This window comes from Wolffia australiana, chromosome 4 (assembly GCF_029677425.1).
Source record: "Wolffia australiana isolate 7733 chromosome 4, ASM2967742v1".
NCBI classification, from domain to species: domain Eukaryota; kingdom Viridiplantae; phylum Streptophyta; class Magnoliopsida; order Alismatales; family Araceae; genus Wolffia; species Wolffia australiana.
In genome coordinates this window covers 7017182-7044808 of record NC_135838.1, presented here as the reverse complement: position 1 = coordinate 7044808, position 27627 = coordinate 7017182, and the positions used below count along the sequence as shown (strand labels likewise).

Genomic DNA, 27627 nt, shown 5'->3' with positions numbered 1-27627 from the left:
AGATTAAGTGAAATTAAAACAGTGATTTCTTGAGATCTAGCCGCCCGATGGCGCCCAAATCAGACCCGCTACGTCCATACGATTGGATTATAAATTAGAGGTCGGGAATAAGGGGAAAACTACCGAGGAAGCTCTTCCCAACTTGTTTTGCCAGGAAGGACACATGATTGGCTTCTGAAGTTGACAGATCTTGCTTCAAGAATCAAAGTTCTAAGTTTCTTCTTCACTATTTGAATATCTTCTTGAATGATTTCAAAATGCCAAGGCATGGGCGAAATGTACATGCCCTTGCAGATGAATTAAATGGTGTTTAGCATTGCATTTTGGTTTTGATTCAATATCTGACTTTAAATTCCTAGTTCTACATTGTTTCTCATCTCATCTTGCATCTTAGATCCATAGATTAGAGTCAAATTTCACCTACAACTGATTTCCCCCCAATTTTTTTCACTTTCTCTCTCTATGATATCTTACCTACTTTCTCTCTCTAGAGTCAAATTTTTTGTTGGAAAATTCAATTCCATATGTACCATATTTAAATCCAAATTTCACATAAAAGATCGTCCATCTTCAAGCCCAATTTCAAAATCAATTTATTGATTATTAATTCCCAAATTTAAATACATAAAAATTGTCTTGATAAATAACCTTTCCTTGCGTCTTAGTAATTCGAATTACTTTGACATAGGGACAAAAATAGTCATCTCTGAAGTGTTCTGACTGAAAATATCAACATCAATATAAAGATTCTAAATACTTTTTAGTAATCACAAAACAAAATTAAACAAAACTAAGACCCATTAAATACAAAATTAATTCTTTCTTGAATTAATTCATAAAACTTTTAGGGTAAAAATTCTTGAGAAGTGCCTCCCTGTGGTTTGACCCCTTTCTCATCCTATATTTCATAATTATGATTTAGGGAAAATAGTAAAAATTTATTGCATAAGCCTAATTCTGAACAACATTATTACTCAAATTTTTCTTACCCAAAATTAGGCATATCAATGATCAACAGGCAGTGATATACCTACACTATAAATTTATTCTTAAATTAATGGATTATTATATAGAGCTTAAAGATGATAAACTTAGAGCTTTGTAATATTTTAAACAAAATTATTTCATAAATATAATATAACTTTACAGTATTTTTTCGAATATAAAATTATGGAGGAAATGCAATGATTTGTCTTCTCGTATGTGGTGTACGATTCAAATCGCGAAGCTATAATTGTACCAGCTTAAAATTAAAGCAATTGTTCTGTCTTATTTTGATCTTTCATAGGAAAAAAAGTAACCATTTTTTTATCAAAATTACATACTCTCCTCCTTTTACATTCAAGTTCAATAAAGGAAAATTAAGCCCTAAATTCAAAATACGTATTCTATCTCTTGGTCAAGAATTACACTACGAATGGCGAGCATCATATATCACCTTTTGTAGAAATTGAAAGGATATCTTTGATAAAATTTTGAACACCATGTTCATAGCCTAAATCATCCAAGGTCCATAATTTAAAATCATAATGTCTTATACAAGTTTAAAGACTTTACACAGAGGAGAAGATTGTGACCTGGAATTCATACGGCTAGAGACAATAAGTTGAGATTCTATGGATAAACTTTATTAAACATAAAATTTATTTTTAACATCCATAAAAATTCATAAAATCTAAAATTTTGATATTGGAAGTGGGATTGATGAAGTTACAGTGGAACTAAAGAGAAATTTTCAAAACCACAGAGAAAAACAAATAGTCAAATGGAGGGATGATTTATGAGAGTTTCTTTAAAAGAATCATCATTAAGGTTCTGAAGAGTCTGTGGATAATTAATCATAATTTTTTTGTGCAGTATTTTGAAAGATGTAGCCAAGAGGAGGAAGCATCCAAAATTTCTCTAGCGAGATTTCAAAATAAAATTCTTACTATCTTCGTATCTTCAATTCCTCATCACTTATATATTAATATACATTAAATATTTATCAACGTAGAATAGGAGATAGAGATACAATTGATGAATCAAATAGTAGGTGCTAAATGACATATTTGAGTGAACTATTTAATGCCTATTAATATTTAAATTTATCATTTAAACATCATTTAGCACTTAATTCCTGAAATTTTTCTAAATTAGTAATTGAGTATTTATAAGTATTTTTTAAGACCAGCCCCACCTGACTCATAGAGTCAAGTGGAATGAATCTCACTTCTCTTTTAGAGTTTTGACATTTTTAGGTTTAGGTATCATTTAAGGTTTATTGGGCTAAGGGAAAAAGGCCCAAGAAGGCCAACCACGTGCAGAGCTCCAGGAGTGGCCCAAAGTTTCCAGCTTGCATTGCTTTAATGAGCCGTTAATGAGCCTTTAATCTCATTAAGCCCAAATCTTCAAAAAAAACCAAGCCAAGTGAGAGACCATAATGAGGGGCAATCAGATGACTCAAACCTGATTAGAGGATGCCTCTTCACCAGGATTGAGGCTTCAGATGAGATCTAGACCATTCAAGACCTTATGAGATCCAAGGGTCATCATTTCCCTCTTTTCCATATATAAACCCCTCACAATCTAATGTAATACTCACTCTTGTTTCAATCTAAATCCAATATTTAGTGGCCCGTGTGAAATTGTTCTTGATTCCTCTTACTTTTTGTGAGAGTTGGGTAGAGCAGGGACGTTCCAGAGCAAGAGCTTCAGGAGAAGTGGAAGAGTCTTGATCACCTTGGGCCTTGGCTGGTGTGACAAAGAGGGCCCATCATTGTTTCTTCCCCTCATCCCTATCTATTCAATTTTTTCTGCAGGTTAGTGTTGAAGCAGCTAGCCAACATTCAGATAGTTCCAACGCCTTCAACCATGCTCAAAATTCATTATAGAACTCATTCTAGAGATAATTTAGTGCATCGCCATTTTCCACCCACGTCCGCGCGCAATCAGCGGATGTGGGACCCATTTTCTCTCTCCTCCGCAAAGCCACCTGCCTTATACAGCCTCCGGGCACCAGCACGTCTCCCCCACTCAACCCCACCACGTCGCCGTTGGACACCATGTGTGACCCGGCTGAGGTAATTTATTTTATTTTAAAGCTAAAATAGTTCTTAAAAATCCCAAAAATCATAGTTTGTCTAATGTTTCCTATTACGATTAATTGTAATATAGATAAAATTATAATTTTATCTAATAAAAATTTAAATTTATCTCTTAATTATAATTTTATTAAATCTTGTTACTTTGCTTTATAGGTAATAAATTATAAATACAAAATAAACTTATACGAATCTACTAAAAAATATTTTAACTGAAAATTCACTAACTATTATTGCTCCTTGAGGATCGATCCTTATTCTCCCTAGGCTAGTAAGGTTTATAAATATTATTTTTTTAATTCATATTACCTAAATGAGTATAATTCATGATTATTTTATCACTAATACACCCCAAAATCTGAGTTATCAACTAGCACAGTTGCCAAGGAGCAAGGTGTTACAATTATTGAATTTATCATTTCACATTTAATCTCATCTCATTTTTTGTTAAGGGTGACTTTCACCCTTCACCAAATTACTAACCTTCTTTTGATCTTATGGTTTTGACAAGAGCTCAAGGATCATCCAAAGCTCTCAACGAAGAACCGGCAACACGCCATCAAAAAGACATCTTGCAAGAGATTACCTCTATCCCACCCTCTAAATATCCTTCCCAAGGTAAAATGACTGATAGTGAGGGAATTGAATTTCCTATGGAAAATAAGACCCTTAGAGAATCTTAGAAACCAACTACGAGTAAGGAAACTACCAAAATTCATGCACCCTTTGGACCTAATGTTTATTTTCAAATTGACCTGCGTTTTCAAAATTCTTTACGTATCTTTAATGGATTACCTTTATAAGATGTTTTATCATACCTTGATGAGTTTACTGAAAAATTTTCCATTTATCAACTTCCTGGAATCTCCTCGGAATTTTCGATGATGAAATATTTTTATCTAACCCTCAAATATAGGGCTAAGGAATGGTTTAGGATCTTAGGGATCAATTTCAAATTATGAGAAGAAATCAAAAACTGTCTATTGAATAAGTTCTAATCTTTTGGAACCACCAATTCCCTTGAAAAAAAAATTCTACTTTTCTCACAAGGAGAGGAGATCTTTAATGAGGCTTTGGAGAGATTTAAGGATCTAATTCAAAGGTGCCCTCATCATGGATAGACCACAACTCAAGTAGCTCAAATATTTTATGAGGGGATAAATGAGATCTCTAGACCCAAGCTAGATTATAGATGTAATGGAAGTTTCTTGGATACTTATGAAAAGGATCTTATCAGTATAATTGATAGAGTTTCTGAGAATGATTTACAGACTAATGTTCTATCTCGAAGTGCTAGGCAAGGGGGAGGAAGACAAGCAGGAATCCTGAATGTCAATGGCCTAGAAGCTAATGTTGATATAGCTGGGGTAAAGCAGGACATAGAGAGAATAGATAAATGAATTGAGCAGCTCACTAACTTAATAAAAATAGTTAAATGAGATCTAACTCGCCTAACCACACTAATGGCTATTGTCCTATTTGCTTTAGCAATGACCAAGTTTAGGGGGAATATTAGAATGATGATGAGTAGGAACTCAATGTGCTTGACTCTAAGCCTCAATAGAATTGGAACAAAAATTAATGCAACCAAGGCCCCAACGTTTTCGGTAAAGGGGTCAATATCAAGGCCCTCATAGCCAACAACCTCTACCTTACCAAACACAACATCATCACTATCAACCCCTTCCAGTTCCAATCTACCCCAATCATTGAATGCAGCAAGGTCAGACTTTTAATTTTAACCCTCAAGACTCCATGATGCAGATGATGGCTCAAATGATGGAGCAACAGAGGAAAATGATACTAGAAGAAATGGACAGGAGAGAGGCTCAAAGGATGATGCACCAAGCACAAACACCAATGGACAGTGGAGGTAAGGGAGTTGAATCCAACTCCCACTAAGGTCGATTTCCAACTCAACCTTCTATTAATCCAATAAATATAAATCATATTGAAGAAAGGGAGGATAAGGACTTGTTTGCCATTTGACGACTCAAAAACGGTAAGGAACTCCAAGATCCCCCCTAGAGAAATGCAAGTCAGGCCAAGGAGGAGGACCATGCAGCTAGTGCTGATCCTCAACCTTCGACCTATACGCCTACTACCCCCTATCCTACAGCACTTAAAATCCCCAAACCATCATCTGAGCATGAGGAAAGACTACTAGAGACTTTTAAGAAAGCCAAAATAGCCGTACCAATAGATGACATGATCAAATCTGCCCCTTCCCTAATAAAATATCTCAAAGACTCTTCAACTTCTCCAGCAGCTCTTGCACTGGAACCCCAGGAATATCTCAAAATTTCTCTAGCCAGATTTCAAAATAAAATTCTTTATTTCTTCATATCTTGAGTTTCTAATGAATTATATATTAATATATATTAAATAATATCAACATAGAATGGGAGATATAATTTAGGTGATAAAAGATTTAGGATATATGTACAAGCAAATTAAACCAAACTATGTTGTTATGCTTAAATGAATATTGAAAGTATTTTCTATTAAAATGCATTCAAAGAATGTTTATTACTCAAAGAAACGATTTGAAAGAAACTATATGATTATGTGTGAGTGCTTTGTATTAACTAAAAATAGATACTTTAAGTGGATACTAGTAGGCTTTAGGGGTCAACTAGATGAAGGATTTGAGGCTTAATACAAGGAGGCTATGTGGACTAAGTAGGAGGAGGATGAGGGACTATATGTACATGGTATCTAATGACAAATATGTTCCATAAGTGATTCAACGCATTCCTTTATATCTTATAGAGCATGAGGCTGATGGAAATATATGTGGCCGAAAAGCCAATTACACATTCCATATCCCATTCCATATTCATTAATATAACATATTCATTATAGTGCAGGTGTGATGCTTATAATGAAGTCTATGAATACATGATTGGATTTAGTGAATTATAATGAGATTATAATACAGAGATCTCTAGACTTTAAGCATATGTTCTAAATATTCATATTGGAAGGATACTCGAGAAGAACTTTGAAGTATCCGGGTAGAATAGCACTATCTAGCCTCAATCATATGATAAGTATGACCGGTCCCATAGCCACTAGTGTGGAGACACTAAGGATAGATAGTGGGTGCTCTTTAGTGGAAAAGGTTAACTGAATTCATCAGTACGGATCCCTGAATGGTATTTTACAAAACTTTCAATCATGTTGATTCACTTCATAGTTGTGTAGGTGGTCCTTAGACCTGAGACACAAAAGATGTATTGTGGATGGACAGTAATACTTTGACTATGACCTACGAGTCCCTTATCATGGGTTTCTAAATAATCTTAGTTCGGGTGCATTAATAAGTTTACAAAGATGATTAATCAGTGAAGATGGGATTGTCCACCCTTGGTATAAGATGTGACATGTGAAGGAAGGTGATGCAATGAAGTCCTTGGTCAAGGTAGTGAAATATCAGAGAAGAGTTCTCCGCTGATTTCGGAATGCATCCGTAATAACTTAGATGATCGATTAGGATTTGAAAGTTTACCATACCTTAAGTCATCCTAGGAACTTCAAGTAGATGAGGGACTGTACGTATCAGGGTACCTAATGATGAACATGTTCCATGAGTGAGTTGATACACACTCCTTTTGTGTCTTTTAGAGCACGAGGTGTAGCTTAGCACCCCACGTGTTGGAGACTCAACCTATCCATTAGGTTAAATTGATACGACATTAATTAATCTATATGATGATATATTTAATAATTTCGAAGGCCAATAAAGGTTATCGGTCTGCTAGAGTCATTATTAGATTGATACATGGGCCTAGGGTCACACACAAGTGGTATTTCGGACGTTGTAACATACACTTATGTTTGGGGGGATTTTATGAAAAATACCCACTTAGTATAAATAGGGGAGGCCCTAAAATGAATTCACCTAGGCCAGATTGTTCAGGGGACATCCCCTTCTTCTCCCTTCTCCCCACACCTCCTCCCTTCTCCTCACGGTGTAACAATGGCGAGGGAGGTTGAATAGAGCTTGCTAAGGAGAATAAGAATATTTGATTTGTCAATGATCGTGCAGATACGTCTAGAGGCTGAACACATGAGCAGCTCGACACGTAACACTCAAGGATCCAAGAAATCACAGTCACAATCCGTGCATAGATTCTTAATTTTATGGTTTTGTCGTTGTCGGTATGGTTCTGTTATAAGTCTTTCGTTTCATGTAATCCTTATGTTCATCCAGATAGCAGCCTATAGAATCCAAAAGTTGCTAACATTCATACAAATCTATAGTACTTACAATCACATCTTTTCATTCATTTTTGAACAACTTACAAGGGTTTGAACTTGCAATGGTTGACTGAGAACATGGAAAGACAACCTCCGGAGATTGATTTTATTCGCTTTGTGTATTTTTTCTGAGATAGAAGTTGTTTGTAATCATGTTAAAGATTGATACAAGTTAGAGACATCTCATTTGGTGCAGGAATGAATGGATGTAGAAGATATTTTAGTTTTCAGTGCCAAAGGTCAAACTCAAATGAACAATGTTATCTAAAGAGAAACACAAAGGAGAATATGATTAGAGGAAAGAGCGACCGCAAACAATGAGGTATTTCTGCATGGAAGTCATAATTACATGTGCACAATATTATTTTTGAGAAATAAATTTCTGATAAAAAAATATTCCAATTGAAATACATGAAATTAGGCCTTATCCTGAATACTACTTGAGTGGCTATAGACTAAGTGTAATTGTGGCTTCCATGAAGAAATACATCTTGTTCTTCTTCGATCTTGGTGGTCAGTGAGGTTAAGGCTTTGGGTGCCAAGTTGAAGTAGGTCAAGTGATGTCGTTGCATGGAAGATTTTGACGATTGAAGATGACAGAGTTTCACTCAATTTTTTTATTTTTTAATATCCTAATTCATACCTATTTCCAAGTGATTTTCTTGGTGGGATTCACAAAAACATGCTTAGGCCTCATCATCACTTTGGGACGGATATCTCCCAACTGCATGAAGGACTAGCCAAAGTGATGGGAGACCATCGCGACAACACCGACACGGAACGAGTCCAACCGCACCGAGTCGCTCGTGCTGATGCTCGCAACCCCGACTTCAAGTATTCAACTTGAATGGTTCGTGAATTTTTAATGCTATTTTTTGTTATTATTTCGTTGTATTTTTAATTTCGCCAAACTGTCAGACCGAACCGTTATGTTTGGGCCTCGTCCATGTAATTTCCTTTGTCGTTGTAATGTTTGTCTAGGGGGGATTTCGTCTCGCGATGGTTTCTTTCCCCCCTATGGTCATTCACTTGGCACCCATCCTCCCTATATAAGGGGATGGCATGACCAAGTGTAGGAAGAAAAATTGCCAACTTGAAATTTGAAGTGTTATCCTTGTGTCTCTTTCTTAGAGAGATTAGATAGCAATAGTTCTGTAGAGAGAGAGTGGAGATCGTGGTTCCAACGTCGCCGCCCTTGCCGCCCACATCGAGCACACTCTGTGGATCACTTCATCGCTGACAGGTCCTTTCCACGTCCCATATACCTTGAGAATTCTCAAGATCTTGGTTTTGTGGAATCAGTTACTTGATCCAAGATCCTTCAAGAATCGCCATCTAGGCCCTTTTTCTTGAAGAACAAGGTCGACCATGTTGTCCTTGAATCTTGAACGTCTTTATCAGCCTCGTCATCGCCGAAAAGTGCTATTGCTGTCAACGCCGTCGCTACCCGACGGCGCATCGCCCGAGCTGCTTGAGTTTTCTTGTTGGGAGCTACCGCCATAGACTTATAGGCACCATCTGTGCACCATCCACGCTCCAGAAACATCTCGGCCATCGCTGCATTGGGTGTTCGCCCATGATCTGTTCGCGCACACGCTGTGCGCTGATCACACGCTCGTCTTGCGCTGTAGTGCGCTACCGCGCGCACATCCGCGCCCCACTGCACACTCGTCCAGCGCTGTAGAGTGCTGCCGCGTGCACGTCTGCGTGCCCACCACGCGCTCACTGGTGCACTGTTCACGCACCGTTGACCTCCCTGCTCTGCACCATCTGGTGTCACAGAGTGACGCCCACATGCGACCAGCCGCAGTGCCAACAGCACGTTCGTTTGTCCAACCTGCCACATGCTAGGCATCCCTGCCTCTGTCCCTCTCCTGGTCTCGACTGCTCCAGCCACACTGCTGAAGAAGAGTCGTATCAAGTCGTCTCCTAAAGGTAAGGTTCATCTCGTTTCTCCTCTATATTCAGTATTATTACCTTATTCAGTGCCGTCTTCCCCTATCATTTTCGCTGTCGCGTTTATTAGTGAAGAAAAACTGATTGAATAGGATAGCCACTCTTGTCGAGAGGTAGGAAATTCCTTGGGGTAGAAGATTAGATTCTTGATACGAAAGTGTGAACATTCTTGAGCCGTAAAATTTTTGTCCTAGGTGTTCTAGTGATTTGAAGGGTCATTGAGATTCTATCATGATTATCTTTTTATTTCAAGAATTTACTGGACTATTCACCTAGTCAGTCAGTGTTTCTTATTGCTCATCAAAGAGTTTTATTAAAATACTTGCATGTATCATAATTGTCATTTGGTAATCCTTCTTTTTTATTGTGTTGTAATACAAGCCATCGATTCCGGGACTCGCGTATTACATCACTAAGTTCTCCAAAAAAAATAATTGTATCTTCCATTTCCTCACCTCATTTCTTAGTTAGAAAAATCCTATGTTACTTAAAGGAAAAGGATAATATAGCTAGATAACCTAATTCATCCCCCCCCCCCCCCGCTTAAGTTATTCCATGGCCACTTAAACAAACAATAACCTTTGTATTACTTTAAAGAGAGTGAAATTAAGCACTTCTAAGTATAAGTAGCCCTCAGGAGAAATAGAAATGCGTCCAAAAAAAATTCAAACTCAATACCAAATTCCAATAATATAAAAAATATCTATTGATGTGAATATTCAATCGCTGATATTATAAAATGGAAAATGACTTTGAAATAGATCAACATAATATAAATAATTCAACTGACTAATATTCAATCTCAAATAATTTCAACGAAATAAAATCAATCACTAAGATACTCTTATATGATTAATGACAATTATATAAGAACTCAACATATTAATATCAAAGTTCATAAGCAATCCTAATTTCAGATGAATAATTTCAAAAAAATAAAGACAACAGATGAGTTGAGATACATGTAAAAATCAATGAAATTTTGATGAAGTAATTTTTCCTCAATAAAAAACACATGAATTATCAAAATTAATAATCAGAGACCTTGTTTAACCCTATTATTGATATTTAAGTTAATTTCAAAGTTAACGACTAAAGGTTAAATATCAATTTCATTAATTATTGATTCAAGAAATTTGATAGGTTAGTAGTCAAATTTCAGAACTTGTAGACTAAGAGAATTTTTTGGTAAAGTTAAATACAGGTATGTATGTGTTTATTGTTGTGCCATTAAGAAATTTAATTCCAAGTGATTAAGGATAATGATCTTCAAATTTGAATACTACCTTTTCTCAGTCTATGAAATCAACATGCTAAAAAAATGCGTCATAAAATCAGAGATTCCAATTGCATGATTAAAAATTTAACTAAAATCTCATGAAAAACTAGTCGTATATTTTTGTGTGTTCACAAACAAATGATCATTTCTATATCAATAAATGCCTATAGGACATATTTCTCAAAAAATAATTGCCCCAGTCATTTGATTAGAAAATTTAAAATTCAAGTTTAAGGATAATATGGTTTACATTGAAACATCACTGCCAACCAATAATGTTTATCAGACACCCAAGATTAAGGAAAAATTCAAAGTGGGAAACTTAATAAAAGAAACTTTACAGGGAAATATTTTCTCATAAAAAATAAGGAAGAAAAACTTTCGAGAGCAATGACTACTTTCAAAGATAAAGTTGCACTGATCAAGAATTTTTGGAAAATCAAAAGACAAAGAAATAACACAATAGAATCAAGAGACAGAGCTACATTATCAAAAGTCCTTTATTGTCAGAATAATGTAGATTTTAGAAAAGCATAGACCTTTAGTGGAAGATTTTTTAAGTGCTAGGAGGGATAAAGGATGTGCTGATTTCATATTTACTTGCATGTATCAATAGTGAAAAGAGGACCTGTTATGTGGTCACCTCACAAGTGCTTATACATATTATTAATCATACCTAGTTATCCAGCAGATACGCCCAAAACTAACATATCATTGTAGAGAAAACATATTTCAATGCAATCAGATAACTACCAGTAACAAAATATCAAGCTAATATATCCAAGATGTTCAATTATGCATGCCTCAACCATTTTATGAAATCCATAAAATAATACAACACTTTTAATCATGAATAAAATCCCAAGAATGAGATAAAATACAGTAACTACAGGATTTATTTAAATATAAATTGAAATATTTGTATTTTCCCAAGTCATAAATTAAATTAGAATCAATTATTAAAGCATCGACAATATAATTGTTCTAACTTGATATAAATAAATAAATATAATAGTGATGTTTGGAAGCATGGTCTGATTAATTTTACTGTAAACATTGTCCTATGCTTTTCCATCCGCTATATATCACGGATTAAATTAAAAAAATGAAACTTGAATTATGAGGTTTTGAACGTTATAATGAAATTAAAGAACATGACTCATAAATGTTCGACTTTAGATGGCAAAAAATTAATTGAATAGGGTAAATAATTTATGCACCCTCTGCCATGGCTTTTCTACTATGGCGTTAATTTAAAGCTCCATGATATTAGAATTATCCTTCTTGCATGATAAATGGTATGTGAGGAAGGACATCAAATATTCACACATATATGGCTGACAGAAAGTTACTGCTAACCAAGCTCTTGAAGTAGCCATGACCATTAAATAGAAACATTAAACTAAGACTCCAAACAATAGGATTACCTAAAAAGAAATAGCTTTTTTCTTATTATTGGCCAAAAAAACATGGTGTCGGGTACAGTCAACCCACGTTTTGTGCTTGTAGATCGATCCAGCCGTGATGTGGGTGCCACCAAGTGGGTTTTATGTATTATGTAGAGTGTTTGTAAGTGATTATAGGCGTGGAGTGAGTGTTTATGTCCCAATTACAAATAGACCCTACTCGCCCAAACCCATGGTACAAAAAGAAAAAGATACAAGAAATGATACCGAGGCTGCTTCAAGAGAAGGCCGTTGGCTTCCACGTCGTGCTCATGTCCCTCGGAGTTGGTACTACATGGAGTATGAAGGTCCTCACGCCATCTTTGGATATGAGTATGGAGGTGCTCTAAGGGACATCAGTTTGGCAGGAGGTCACGCACTCCCGCCACTAGTACTCCATGCGATACACCACTCTTGATGGCTAGCCTTCGACAAGAGGAGACACATGCAAAGAGAAGGTAAGATGAGGCTCTCAACGTGATGAAAACCACGAACCACATGAGGGAGGTCATGCCACATGATGAAGAGGGAGGGGGTGTAGGAGCATATCATATAGTTGGCAAGGGCATATGTCATATAGTTCCCCCTCGCACAATTGGTGGAGAATGCTGGTCATGCAGGGATGATACCGCATGTTGTCTTGACATATGCTTTGGAGACGCCACTGTGAGCATGAGCCTGCACTAAGCTTGTTGACCAACAACTGTGGGTCTGATTATATGATGGTATGGTGAAGGTTGTGTTCCTCGTAGAGGAGCAAACCATTGCATATGGCATAGCCTTGGCTATTGTGTTAGTTTGGGCTCCCTATGTGATCTCGTGGAATACCACCACAAGTAGCCCCCCCTAGCTGGTCCCCGATTTCCTTTGGTCGTACCATCCACATTGAGCTTCAGAATATCCATTGGTGGTGGGTGCCAATGGACAATCTATAACCAAGTGGTGATGGGGATTAAGGCAACCGAGATGCCCCAAGTGCAAAGTAAATTACAGGTAACTTGGGAGCTCCGGGCAATGGGTGGTACAAGGTTGTGCGTGTACCGTAACCATTTCTTGATGCTTTGTATTACATCTTGTGCTTGCATGGGAGACCCTACAAAACAAGAAGAATTTTGTCATTTCCATGTCTCCAACAGTAAGTAAGCTATGGTGATGTGAAGGTAGGGCCTCCACTTAGAGCGTGTTGATACGATAAAGATCTCTACAAATTGCTTATCCAATATTCACGCCTCAATTCGACATAGAGCTCAACCTAATTATATGACCCTATTAGGTGTGTATAATCAAAACCCCGGCCATTTAGTGATAAATAGGGTCACTTACTTTAGTACCCTCCTTACCTCACAACCGACTGAGGAGGATGAGGATCCATTTTGCTCCATCCCACACTCGGTGATCGATCAGGAAAATGCAATATTTACAACCCTTCAAACTCACAAAGAAATCAAGGAGGTGGTCTTGTCCTTTAGTAGGAATAAGGGCCTTGGCTCAGATGGGTTTTCGGCAGAATTCTACATAACTTATTGGGATATCATAAGCACAGACTTAGTATGAGCTATCAAAGATATCTTCACACGTAAAGTTCTTCCTAGAAATTGGAAATCCACTTTTCTTGCGTTTATCCGAAAAGTGGATAGTCCAATTTCTTTTAGAGACTTTTGTCCAATTAGTCTTTGTAATGTACGATACAAGGTTACATCCAAAATTGTTACAAATCAACTGAGGACTTTCTTTGATAGACTCATATCTCGTGAGTAGTGTGGTTTTCTCAAGGGTCGACAGATCCACGATACTATCATGCTAGTTCACGAGTTAGCATAGTTAGTGGACTCTCATGTTCTAGGTTTGAACATCGTCATCAAACTCGATATGGAGAAGGCTTTTGATAGATTCGAGTGGAATTTCCTTACCATAGTGTTATGCCGCTTTGGTTTCACTGATGCATTCATTAATCTAGTCGATGCTTGTATTAGAGAGAATCACTTTCCACTCTTGGTGGCGGAAACCCCACTCATTTCTTCACTGTCATGCAAGGTCTACGACAAGGTGAGCCTATCTCACCCACCCTTTTCATGTTGATCAAGGAGGTCTTTAGCCAATCACTCACATGAGCGATTGCCCGGGAATTCATCCAACTGTATTTTTTTAAAAGGGGTTTCCCAATCATTTCGCATTCTCTATTCGCCGAGGATGCTATCCTTTTCCTTAATGGAACTAAAAAATCCATTAAGGGGCTTATGAGTGCACTCAATGCGTACGAGCAAGCTTTTGGCCAGCTCGTCAAAGCCTCAAATAGTAGCTTTATGGTTGGCCCATCCACCACCATAAAAGGCTTACATATCATCCAGAAATATATGGGATACTCACAAGGATGCCTTCCTTTTGCTTATCTTGGATGCCCCATCTTTCTCAGCCCAGCACAAAATCATTATTTTGATGTCCTGATGGCCAAGTTGAGAAATAAACTAGATTGATGGAAACTTCACTTTGTATCCTCGGGGGGCCGCATCCAACTAATCTGACACATTTTCATGAGTATTCCACTACGTACCCTACCGGTACGCTCCTTATTGCTCACTATTCTTCGCTCTATGGAGCATCTATGCGTGCATTTCCCATGGTCATGTCACCTCGAGGGAGGCCGTAGACACCATTCGGTTTCTTGCCAAAAAGTATGTAGGCTGATGAAAAGGGGGTTCTAAGGATTAGGCGCCCTCAGGATGTCCAAGACATGCTTCAAAAGAAGCTTATGTGGCATATTCATCTCATATCAAGGGCCACCAAATATGGCGGACTTGACAGCGATATTGGCTAGAGATATCTAATGTGACCCATTGGCATGTCGGCCCAAGCACGATTAGTGCATGCTACGATAACTGGATCGCCGGCACACCCTTAGCCAGCCACCCTCATTTTGTCCATGATCGACCACGGTTGACTGTGGCACAATCACTAAAGAGGAACACACAACTCCTTTGGGAGCAGCATGGTCTCTCGTTAGATGCCTTACCACACTGCCATAGGCTCTCTCCCGATCAACCTATTTGGACACTCACTATTAATGGGAATTTCTGTTGTTGGTCCTCTTGAGACCCATTTTGAGAGATTCCCTATATAGGCTTGGGGTTGCCACATATGGCATCCAGTGATTCTCACTTGTCTCATTCTTCTGTTGGAGGCTTATGCACCATAGCCTCTCCACTGATGATTAAGTGACCCATATTGGTTTCTCATTCAGTTTGTGCTGCCATTGTTGCCCCGTCTCTCCTCAGGTTAAGACTATGGAACACCTTTTCTTTCATAGTGAGATTTCTACATAATGTTGGAGCCGATTTACTCATCATTGGCGCTCACTCTTACAAACCCACACACTTCTAACACCGTTAGAGTGTTTTGAATAAAATATAGTCGTTAAATAATAAATAATGTTAGAGTGTTTCATTCATATATTTTATGAATGAAGTTCAAAGTGGAGAAAGTTGCATGTTTGTGCAATCCATTCACTTGTGAACCTATCTCATTTATTTTCCTAATATTCAAAGGCATTTAGAAAAAATTATTTCTACATCACGATTTCAAACATGTGAACAAACATGATTTGCAAACTTACTTTCTACCCAGCTGTAAAGTTGTGTCTCCAATCTTGTTTGGCCTCTTCTTGAGAAAATCATTCCTCTTGGGAAAAGGTCCATACTCCATCTTTAAAGGGGCATTACGAGTCATTGAAAAATCATCTTCAATGAATTGCTTTTTGGGGTAGAACAAAACAACAATATCTCATTAGCTCTCCCCATCCTAGATTTTTAGCTTTTCAAAACATCATGACATCAGATAATCATCAACTGTAGATCCACTTTTAAAAGGGAATACTCTCAAACTTTTTCAAACTCATCAAGCGCTCACTAAACCCACTCTCACAATATTTCACTCAGAATAACTCATGAATAGAGAGGCAATAACACACCTTTGAGACCATTATTTCATTAATTTAGGCTGAAAATCCTTTCAAGCTACTAAATGCCTTTGTATTTTATATAGTCTGAAAATCATCAGTTACAAGCTTAGTATTTTATATATACTACTATATATACTAGAAATATTTTTTATTTTTACAAGCTACATATATATGCATATTTATTTATTTCCACTCAGAATAACCCATGAATAGAGAGGCAATAACACACCTTTGAGACCGTTCATTCATTAATGTAGGCTGAAAACCCTGCAACATTTCACCATCAGTTTCAACCTTAGTATTTTATATATACTACTATATATATACTATAAATATTTTTTTATTTTTACAAGCTACATATATATACATATTTATTTATTTCCACTCAGAATAACTCATGAATAGAGAGGCAATAACACACCTTTGAGACCGTTATTTCATTAATGTAGGTTGAAAACCCCAGCAACATTTCACCATCAGTCACAGCCTTAGTATTTGATATATTCTATTATATATATATATATATATATATATATATATATATTAACAAGCTACATATATATACATATTTATTTATTTTTATAAGCTACATATATATACCTATTTATTTATTTTTATAAGCTACATATATATATACCTATTTATTTTTTTCCACTCAGAATGACCCATGAATAGAGAGGCAATAACACACCTTTGAGACCGTTCTTTCATTCATGTAGGCTGAAAACCCCAGAAACATTTCACCATCAGTCGCAGCCTTAGTATTTTATATATTCTACAATATTTATACTATAATATTTATTTATTTTTACAAGCTACATATATATACATATTTATTTATTTTTTTCCACTCAGAATAACTCATGAATGGAGAGGCAATAACACATCTTTGATACCGTTATTTCATTAATGTAGGCTGAAAACCGCTGTAATATTTCACCATCAGTTGCAGCCATAGTATTTTATATATACTAATATATATACTGATATATATATACTGGAAATATTTATTTTTACAAGCTACATATATATACATATTTATTTATTTATTTCCACTCAGAATTACCCATGAATAGAGAGCCAATAACACATCTTTGATACCGTTATTTCATTAATGTAGGCTGAAAACCCTGCAACATTTCACCATCAGTTGCAACCTTAGTATTTTATATATACTTTAAATATTTATTTATTTTTACAAGCTACATTTATATACATATTTATTTATTTCCACTCAGAATAACTCATTAATAGAGAGGCAATAGCACACCTTTGAGACCGTTATTTCATTAATTTAGTATGAAAACCCCTGCAAGATTTCACCATCTCTTACAGCCTTAGTACTTTATATATACTACTATATATACTACAAATATTTATTTAGTTTTACAAGTTACATATATATACATATTTATTTTTTTTTTCCACTCAGAATAACTCATGAATGGAGAGGCAATAACACACCTATAGTGCAGGGATGCGGACGGGACGATTTTTAATCCCAGGGAAAAAAAATTGTCCTGTTCAAGGGTATGTACAAAATTGGGGATGAAAATTTGTCTGGGGGACAACGGAACGGGACGGTTTTTGTCCCATGGGACAAAAAAACTGTCCGTCCTGAGGTCTCGGACGATGGACGGACGAATACTGGACAAAAAACCGCCGGATTCACATCCGATGGTTGAGATGTAGCTGTGTGTCCTCGTTATGACAATTTGCATCAACATCCCTGTATTTTAATGCGAGCTCAAACTGACGCAACTCAGAAATAATTGTACATATGTTCCTAAAAAAATTGAGTATAGAGGGACAACAATATGTGAAAAATGCTAACATACATTTAATTAAATTTAAAAATAAAACGGGTTTTTTTTCGTCCGGGACAAGGGACGGGACAGTTTTTTCCCCAGACGGGATGAAAATTCGTCCCGTGAGGACTGGACGGGACAGTTTTCATACCGTTAGATGAAATTCATCCCGTCCAGTCCATCGTCCACGTCCGGGACAATCCGGAACTATAAGTACATCTTTGAGACCATTATTTCATTAAGTTAGGCTGAAAACCCCTGCAACATTTCATCGTCTGTTGCAGCCTCAGTATTTTATATTTACTATAAATATTTATTTATTCTTACACGCTAAATATATAAATATATGTATAGTGCTGTTCAGTTGTGGCCGGCGCGGTGGCCGAGATCGGCGGCGTAGTCGGCGGCCTTGTGCAGCGCGTCGGAGACGAAGAGCGCGCCGGCGGCGAAGTACCGGCTGTTCACGACGGCGCCGCCAGCGCTTGCGGCGGCGCGGACCGTGGCTCCGGCCACCGCCGCGGCGGTCTCCGACAGATGATACTGCGCGTCGACGGCTCTGATCGCGTCGATCTTGTCCGTGATCCCGATCCGACGGCTGAGATCCGCCATCTTCGCCGTCGCCGCCGCCGATAACCCGCAGGCCTCGTCGAAAGCCCTGGCCCTCCCCAGCGCGTCCTTGCTCAGCACGTACCCCATGGCGATCATCGTCTTCACCACTTCTTGCGTCATCGTCATCGCCTGCCCCGGCGTCACCGACAGCCCGTCCGCTCTCGTTCTCTGCTCAAAATTCCCCCAAAAAAAAACCCTTAATTTTGGTGTTTTTTACGGGAAATTTTCAGATTAGGTTGTTTGATCTTCACCTGGAGCTCCTCGGAGTTTCCCCATGGTTCGATGTAGACGACTTGCTCCGCTATCGTCGATCCCTGGCCAGAAGGTCGCCCGTGGAGAATCCGGCTCAAGTTAATTTTGGGGATTATAAAAAATTAGGGTTCGTTGACGGGACGGGATACGTCATCAATGTTGGCATAGGACCGGTTGTAGGGTTCGGTAAACGGCTTCCGTCATGTCTTTAGTGCAGGGACGCGGACGGGACGGTTTAATTTGTCCCAGGATGAAAAAATCGTCCCGCCCATGAGGTTGGATGAAAACCGGGACTGAAATTCGTCCCGAGACGAACGGATGGGACGGTTTTTGGACGTCTCGGACGAAAAAACTGGCCCATCCGCGTCCCTACACTGATTCTGGACGTCAGACGGGACGATTTTTGTCCTGTCCCGTCCATCGTCCACATCCCCGACGATCCAGAACTACACTAGGCCAACCTCGCAGACGTGACAGTTTTTAGTCCCAGTACAAAAAAATTGGGAATTTCGTCCCGAGACGAACGGATGGGAGGGTTATAGGAGGTCTTGGACGAAAAAACTGACCCATTCGCGTCCCTGCACTGATTCCGGATGTCAGACGGGACAATCTTCGTCCCGTCCTGTCCATCGTCCACATCCCAGATGATCCAGAACTACACTAGTGCAGGGACGCGGACGGGACGGTTTTTTTGTCCCAGGATGAAAAAATCGTCCCGTCGGCAAGGTTGGACGAAAAAATGGGACGAAACTTCATCCTGAGACGAATGGATGGGGTTTTCGTCCACTCTGACGAAAAAACCATCCCATCCGGATGTCTCGGACAAAAAAACCGTCCCGTCTGCGTCCCTGCAAAGATTCCGGACATCGGACAGGACGATCTTCGTCCTGTCCCGTCTATCATCCACGTCCCGGACGATCCGGAACTATAGTCACGTCTTTCATCATGGCACAAGCAGCATGGTAGAATATGGGTCGGTTAAGGTTCTCGTCATTAGATGGGACAGGGACGGGAGACGTGACTAATTTCCAGGATGACGTTGAGGTGACTGATGATGGAGGGGTTTGGATGGGTGGTGTGATATGGCAATGACATTGGTGATGACTTATAAATAGAGCTGTTATAAGAATAACGAACGGTGATTTAGGACGGACGGAATGGGACTGAATGGATTTCCGTTCAGTCATTCGTCCATAACATTTTAGTTTGTCAGTTTCGTCATCCATTCCTACCTCTTCGTCGTCACAATTCCGTCGTCAGTCCAGTTCTTCTCATTCGTCTATAATAAAAAACGGAACTGACGACGGACGAATGGATGACTTAGTAGACTTAACAAATAATAGTTTGTTAAGGGAGGCGCAATATAATTTTGGATTAAAAGTAAATATCATATAGTTTTATTAATTAATGGACGCCCTCATGAATTGAGCTCAAATAAATGGCGAAGAGAGAGACTTACTGTCAGGAGACATGCAGTTTCGACGCCACGAGCTTCTCTAAAGGTGACGTAGGCAACGGAGTCGTCATCCTCGTCAAAACTGCAAATTCATGAAACATGAGAATTAGGGTTCTGCACACGTCAACCGTCACGTCATCAAGCCTATTTGATGATGAAGTTGACAATTTTGGGATGGCATCATGGGTCAACATCAACTGTCATTAAAGCTTAATTTCAGTTTAAAATAGTCAAATCGAGCAATGGAAACATCATCCATTGTTGTTGACATTGACAATGATGGAAATTTTAAAAGTGGTGACATGTATTGGTTGATGGACGGTTGACGATGACGGTGGAGAAAACTAGAAAACAAAGACAGTGGTACCATCCGCGTCAACCATCACCTCTGTTAAAATTTAGTTAAATCGTTAACCACGTCAACGGGAGCGTCACCGACCGCTGTTGACGATGGCGTTGATGCCAAGAAAACGTCATCGATTAAATTGAGAAAATTGAAAATTGAAAATCTAAGAGAAGTTGAAAAATGAGTACCTGGCGAATCGAATTTGGGAGATTTCTCCGGAGAATGAGAAGAAATTGCGCAGATCTCTCTCAGTGGCATGGGAAGAGAGGTTCGAGACTCGGATTGTGTAGCCGCCCTGATCCATCCCGATCGATCGATTAAATCCCTCGACCCTGATTTCATCCCAAAAGAAAGAAAAATTAAAAAGATTAATGTAATCCGTTCTCAAACGAGTTCAGATTCAAAAACGGACGATTCAGACACGAAGATTAAAGGTAGAGTTTGTGATTCCTCCAGTTCTTTCAACTTCTTGAAAATCAAAACAAAAGAATAACGCACCAAAAACCGCAAACCCCAAAGATTAATATACTCTGTGCCGCATGACTTTGCATCATTATTCGAAATCCACTATCCGCAGTCGTTTTTTTAAAAAAAAAAGTTCGCAGGAAAACGGCGGTTTCTAAACCTTAAAGATTACAATCAAATCAAAGAAAGCAATCGAATTCAAGCGTCTAGGGCCATACCAACTACCAAGCGCTCGGTTGATTACTTCTGTCGTGGATTGAAATGCCTAAAACTGCGATGAAAATTCGAAAAAATTGTTCTCAGGTGATGAAATCGAAGAATTGAACGGTGAAGCGGCAGAGAAACTTACGCGTGTTCTTGGATGATCCGTCGGGACGAAGGAAGATCGCCGACGAGGGAGGTGACATTGCAACGAACTCGACAAGAAAGACGAAAAGACTGAGATGACGGCCATAAATTTACACTTTACCCCTCCGGAAAACTTCAAAATCCAGTTCAACGCCTCAGATCCTACGTTTTCATTATTACATTAGTTTCTTAATCAATGGACGTTGTTAAATGTATATAACTTCAATTAATTAAGCTGTCATTTATAGACCCCAATTGATGCTGGGATTAAGATATTTCTAAATAAGTATGGTTCTTAAAATTAAATGTGTTGAGGTCAAGGATATCTTGATTATAATGATGGGATTAATTAAGATATACTAAAGAGTGTCTCCAGATGAAAACAACGGAGCTGCACTTTTATTGCAGTAATATTTTTCCACACTACTTGCATAGAAAAAAGCTCAATAAATAATGAGTGCCTTCCAAGTGCTTCTGAACCCAGTTGGTCGAGCCATACGTCGCTCAATTTGCTTTGAGTTGGGTTGACAATGCAGTTAATATTATCCCACTTGTCATTTAGATAATTTTTTTTGGTTTATCATGATTTCATGTTATTCCTCATGTATTACAAAAAAATTCTTATTCAAAAAAAATTATAATTTATTTACCATCATTTCATATTTATTTTAATGTTCGATAATGTTTTACTTAATTCTCTAATCATTAGATATTTTATGAAAACTTTCTTTTAATGAAACATTGCTATTTTACCTGGCTAATGTATGACTAATGAAGAAGGGGGTGAATTAGGTTCTTTAAATTTTAGTCACTCTTATATATTTAAATATGTGAAATATGGCCTATCTATCTAGGGAATGAGATACATGATAAGGCATACTTATTTGTCTCCTTTACTACAACTTAGGTTAATCCTTATTGTTATTCAGGAGTATCCAACCGGAGGTGATGATGAGCCCTAACCAAGTATGTGTGAATGCCCCCCAAGAGACACTTGAAAATATGGTGTAGCAAAGATACAAAGAAAACATAATGTTAGTGGAGCTCAGTCATCCTCAACCGCTAAAGTCTTCTATGGAATGACAATGCTTGATCTCCTTCAATTCAGCCCCAAAAGATTTATCTTCCTTCTATGGGGTCCTACGGCCTTGATCTGCATGAAACACAATGGAGTCTTGCAGCGGAAGACAGATAACAAAATTGAAACATCTGTCGAACATATGATCAGATCACTTGGCAGATCGTACTTGTGATTTCTTGGATGCTCGAGTGAAACGTGTTATTGGTGGCGACAGCGTCACCGCATCGAAACCGAAAGCGCCACCACCGTCATGCGAAGTCAACGCCACTGCTAAGGACACGCCGCCATCGTCACCAAACCAAGTCCACACGCCAGCATCAGGCACGTCTCCACCCACGGATGCCCCTTCACACGTCCTGACACGTCGTCAAAGGCAGATCCAGAACTTCCCCCTGACGTGACACGAAACCACGTTGCTCGTCACGTCGCTCGTCTTTATTTTTATTTTTATTAACTGTATTTTCTCTTTCCTCCAAGGCATATATGTATAGGCCAATGTTCCAAGAAACAGTTAGGCAAGTCATAATTCAGGAATTGAGTTTTGTTAACTCTTCTTGGAGGACTTGCCCTAGCCTCCCCTTCTTCTCAGATCGTCGCCGCCGTCGCCGTCGCCGGTTACCGCCCACCCTCCTTTCTCTCTTCCTTTCTTTCTCTCTTCCTTTCTTTCTCTCTTCCTTCCTTTCTCTCTCCTTTCCCTCTCGCTTTCTTTCCTTCTCGCTCTCCCGCCAACACCAGGACGCCCAGCGTCAGCCGCCCCACTCAGGCCGCCCGTGCCAAGCGTCCAGCGCAGGCCGCCCTGCTCAGGGCCGCCCGCACCTAGCGCCCGCGCACGCCAGCGCTCACCGACGCCAGCGTGCACCAGCGCCCGCCGACGCCCATGCAAGCAAGCGCCCACGCAAGCAAGTGCCCACGCACGCCGCGTGCCCGGCCACCCGCGCACGTCACGCGCCCGGCTGCCCGCGCCTCCGGACGCCCTCGAAGCAACTTGACGCGCTTCCGGATGCCCTCGAAGCTACTTGTCGCGGCGCATACCGTTTAGGTTTCAGGGCGCTGCCCCAAACTCTGCAAGGGGGCGACTCCCCCCTTGACCGCCCGCCAACTGACCGCGCAGTTGGATCAGTGACAACCTGTCGAAGCGCACATCAATCGTCCTGCCAACGACGCCCCACGCCCAAGCACTCCGGCCATAGAGCAACCAGGCTTAGTCCGGCCGTCTCATTGCCACGGCCGCTCAACGCCCGAAACGTCTAGATATTTTGTCCAGTGGGCCTTACAATGCCCGGATCACCCAGTCACGTCACGACCTGAATTTCTAGTAGCCTCATCACGCAACCCGGTGCCAAGGTATGCTTGAAATCTTTGGTGTCAAGTGTTCTCCGTCCAGTATTCCTCGAGAATTCGTCCACTGCCATTGGATTTGCTTTGATTTCCTGGAATTTCAATGAATAGTGGATTAGGTCTTCTTGTAAGTTTTCCCCGAGGACGCAATTCGAAGGTATTGGATTTGGTGCTTCAGGATCGTCGCGGTGGTTGAAGACAGTACTCCCTCCCTCGACGAGGAAAGGGGTTGCACCACCATTATTTCATCGGCTTTACGTTTCGAAATCGATCGTGTGGATTTGTGGTCTGTTTATCCCACCTTATCCTCAACCCTTCCTGCGACTTCCACCCATCGTCGTCATCCCCATCTCCCTTAGTCATCAGTATCCATTCATCTAGTTGTCACGCGTCATCCTCGAGTGTCCTGCATCAGTTATGCTGCTCATTTGTGTAGCCTCTAGAAATGTCCACACATCCCTGGTAGGTGGAATATCCTCCTGCTTGACGAGCACTCTTCATGTTCCATCATGCTCGTTGCATCACCTCAATCACATCGAGAATGGAGAGGAACTAAGGGAAGAAGGGGAAGATCCTTGAACAAGTTCAGCATGGGTGAACTTCGTTCAGGGCCTTCCCCTATTTACACTAAATAGATATTATTTTATAAAACCCTTAGCTTTAAGCATATCTTTTGACTCGCTCATGGAACATGTTTTTCATTTGTCACAATGTACGTATAATCCCGCACCTTCTTGACACTCCTAGGACGGCTTAGAGATGATCAACTATCAAACCCAATCGGTCATCTGACTTAGTACTGACATGCTCAAAAATTATAGGAGCACTCTTCTCTAATATTCACTAATTTGGCTAAGGATTCCATCACATCATCTTCCATAATCTGTCTCCTCTTACACCAAGGGTAGAAAATCTCATCTTAACTACTTAATCATCTTCGTGAACTTCTTGCTAAACCTGAACTAAGCATGTTTATAATTAATGATTAGGAACTTATAGATCATACTCAAAGTATAGTCATCCATCCACAAGACGTATTTTATGTCTAAGGACCACTTAACTATGATATGAATCAACTTAATTGGCAGTCTAATATAATAGCACTGAAGGACACATACATATCAATTTAGTGAACTCTTTCTATTTGAGAGCATCCACTATATATCCTTAGTGTCTCCACCCTAATGTTTTTGAAACTTATCATACTCATCATTTGAGTGAGACTAGATAGTGTTATTCTATTTGGATTCTTCAATGGCCTTCTCAAATGTCCTTCAAAAAATAATATTTCAAACACATGATTAAAGAATAATGATCTCCATATAATGGTTTCATAATAATTTGATAAGTTAGATCTCCATTTATAGACTTTATTATAAGCACTACACATGTAGTATAATAAATACATCATATAAATGAAAAATGAACCACACGTGGAACATATGATTGGCTTTACATGAGCATATGTTTTTTCATCACTTCAGTTCCCAAAGCCTTCACCTAGTTGAACACAACGTCTACGAGAATCCTCTTAAAGTGTGTATATTTAATCCAAATAATTCTAAACATGCAGATAATTTCAACCAAATATATTTTCAAGAATATGCAACAAGAAATAATAATTGAATGTATTTTAATGGAAAATATTTGTAATATTTAATCAAGTATAAAAAAATCATTCAATATAAATTTTTACCTATCTCCTAATTAGAATCTTTTCTTCTTGTTATATTATCCCCCCCGGTATGTTGATCTAGATTTAATATTTGTCACAACCAAACTCACCATAAGGTGAAGATGTGTGGAAATCAAGATTCTTCATTTGAAATTTCTCTAAATTGATCCTAGATGTTTTCTCATTTTGTTTGTAATCTCAAAAATACTGAATGAAAAATTATGAATAATCTATCTCATCAAACAAGAGAACCTAAATAACAATCTTGAGTTCATTGTGTAATCATTCTTTCCTTGAATATCTAAGAAATATTCTTGCAAGTTTTTATTTACTTCTGCTTCATAATTTTGAAATGATATACTTTGTTCTCCTATAACTCCAATTTTCTGTCAAATGGCGATGTTCTAAATTGTATGGATTTGTATGAATTATATAGAACAAATAATTTTAATAAAACCGGAAAAATAGTTACAAAAAAATCTCCAAATGATTATCTTCAACCCAAGGTCATTGATAGCACAATTCTAAGGCATAATCTTGTTCTGAAACCACGTGGTTAAAATTATTATAAATATTTCAGTTCAATCATATATCTATATATGCTCTATAAAAGTAAGCCATTAAATTAGATATAAATATCTAAGGTAGGCGGATAAGTCCATGTTGGTCATCATGTTACATTGGCCAAATAGTTAACATAAATGTTTGACGCAATTTCCAACATGTCATAAAAATCTTATGGCGTAGTGTAATGATTTTTTATTATTCCTAGATGGTCATTATGGAAATATATGTGGAAAGCAAGCCAATCACACATTCCACATCTCGTTCCGTGTTCATTAATTAAACATATTCATTATAGTGCACGTGTGGTGCTTATAATGTAGTCCATGAATATATGATCGGACTTAGTGAATTATGGTGAGATCGTAATGCAGAGATCACTAGTCTTTAAGCGTGTGTTCTTAAATATTCCTATTCAAAGGCTATGCGAGAAGGACATCTAATTATCCAGATACAATAACACTATATAGCCGCACTCATATGATGAGTATGGCTGTTCTCATAGCCATTAGTGTGGAGATACAAAGGATAGATATTAGGTGATCTTTAGAGGAAATAGTTCACTAAATTGATCCATACGAATCCCTGAATTGTATTGTACTGAACTATCAATCAGGTTGATTCACGTCACGGTTGTGTAAGTGGTCCTTTGACTTGAGACACCAAAGACGTATTATAGACGGACAGTTGTACTTTGACTATGACCTATGTGTTCCTAGTCATGTCATTATAAATAGTCTTAATTGGGGTGCATCAAGAAGTTCACAAAGATGATTAAGTGGTCAAGATGGGATCGTCCACCCTCGGTAGAAGAGGTGACAGCTCAAGGAAGATGATGCGATGAAGTCCTTGGTCAAGGCAGAGAAATATTGGAGAAGAGTTCTCAACTGATTTCTAAACACATCAGTACTAACTCAGATGACAGATTAGGGTTTGATAGTTGGTCATACCCTAAGTCATCCTAGGAGCGTTAAGTGGATGAGGGACTATACGTACACGATAACCGATGACGAACATGCTCCGTGAGTGAGTCGATACACACTCCTTTGTATCTCCTAGAGCACGAGGTGTAGCTTGGTACCCCACGTGTTGGAGACTCGACCTAGTCATCACACCCCAATCGACGATCCTCGGTCATCCTTGACCTGTAGGACATGGACAAACAATCCTCTACGGTGCTACACACCATGGGCCCCACTTCTCAGTCATCCGAGAAGACATTTTTTCCTGACGGTGGCCGTTGTCATGTTCGGATCTCAACGCTTCAGCAAACCGCCTGGGATTTTCTTGCGACAATGTACTCCACGACGGAAAAACGATGTCGCACGAGATTTTGGCCCGTGCGCCAGATAATCATTACAGGAGCTTCTTGCGACGACCAACGCTGTGGTGGAACAACCAGGTCGCAACAAGGCTTTTGCCCATGCGAACCAACTGATCTCGCCACCGTCAGACCCACCATCAAAGAGCATGAAATAAGTGTCATGGAATTCCTGCTTTCCCCCTGAACACCACGGGTCAACGTGTCTCTTGGGCACTCTTGGACTCCAGCGACACATGATCGCGAACGGACTACCTGGTAGAACCCATTGTTGTTCTATAAATGGGTCCCCTTGGTGGTCATCTTGACTAAGCCGGTCGTGTTCTTCATGAACATTCCATCACACAACCCAACCCACGCGGCGGTTGTCAACGGGAGTAGAA

The 27627-nt window shown here is 39.0% G+C and overlaps 1 protein-coding gene and 1 non-coding gene across 3 annotated transcripts; both read right to left on the bottom strand.

The window, feature by feature from the left end:
* Window positions 1-4099: 4099 nt before the first annotated feature.
* LOC144702818 (small nucleolar RNA R71) lies at window positions 4100-4203 on the bottom strand. Its single transcript, XR_013581394.1, has one exon. It is a non-coding gene; the product is annotated as a small nucleolar RNA R71 (small nucleolar RNA).
* Window positions 4204-17799: 13596 nt separating this feature from the next.
* LOC144701760 (binding partner of ACD11 1-like) lies at window positions 17800-21373 on the bottom strand. 2 transcript variants are annotated; one of them, XM_078573510.1, is made up of 6 exons: window positions 21267-21373; window positions 21136-21188; window positions 20641-20784; window positions 20110-20188; window positions 18650-18712; window positions 17800-18566 (listed from the first exon to the last, which is right to left on the bottom strand). In XM_078573510.1, the coding sequence occupies exons 3-6, from the start codon at window positions 20754-20756 to the stop codon at window positions 18150-18152; spliced, it is 675 nt and encodes a 224-aa protein (XP_078429636.1). In that variant the 5' UTR covers window positions 20757-20784; window positions 21136-21188; window positions 21267-21373; the 3' UTR covers window positions 17800-18149. The 2 variants fall into 2 exon arrangements, with proteins under 2 accessions (XP_078429636.1, XP_078429637.1); XM_078573511.1 differs by lacking the exon at window positions 21136-21188 and having other exon boundaries at window positions 21267-21364.
* Window positions 21374-27627: the final 6254 nt, after the last annotated feature.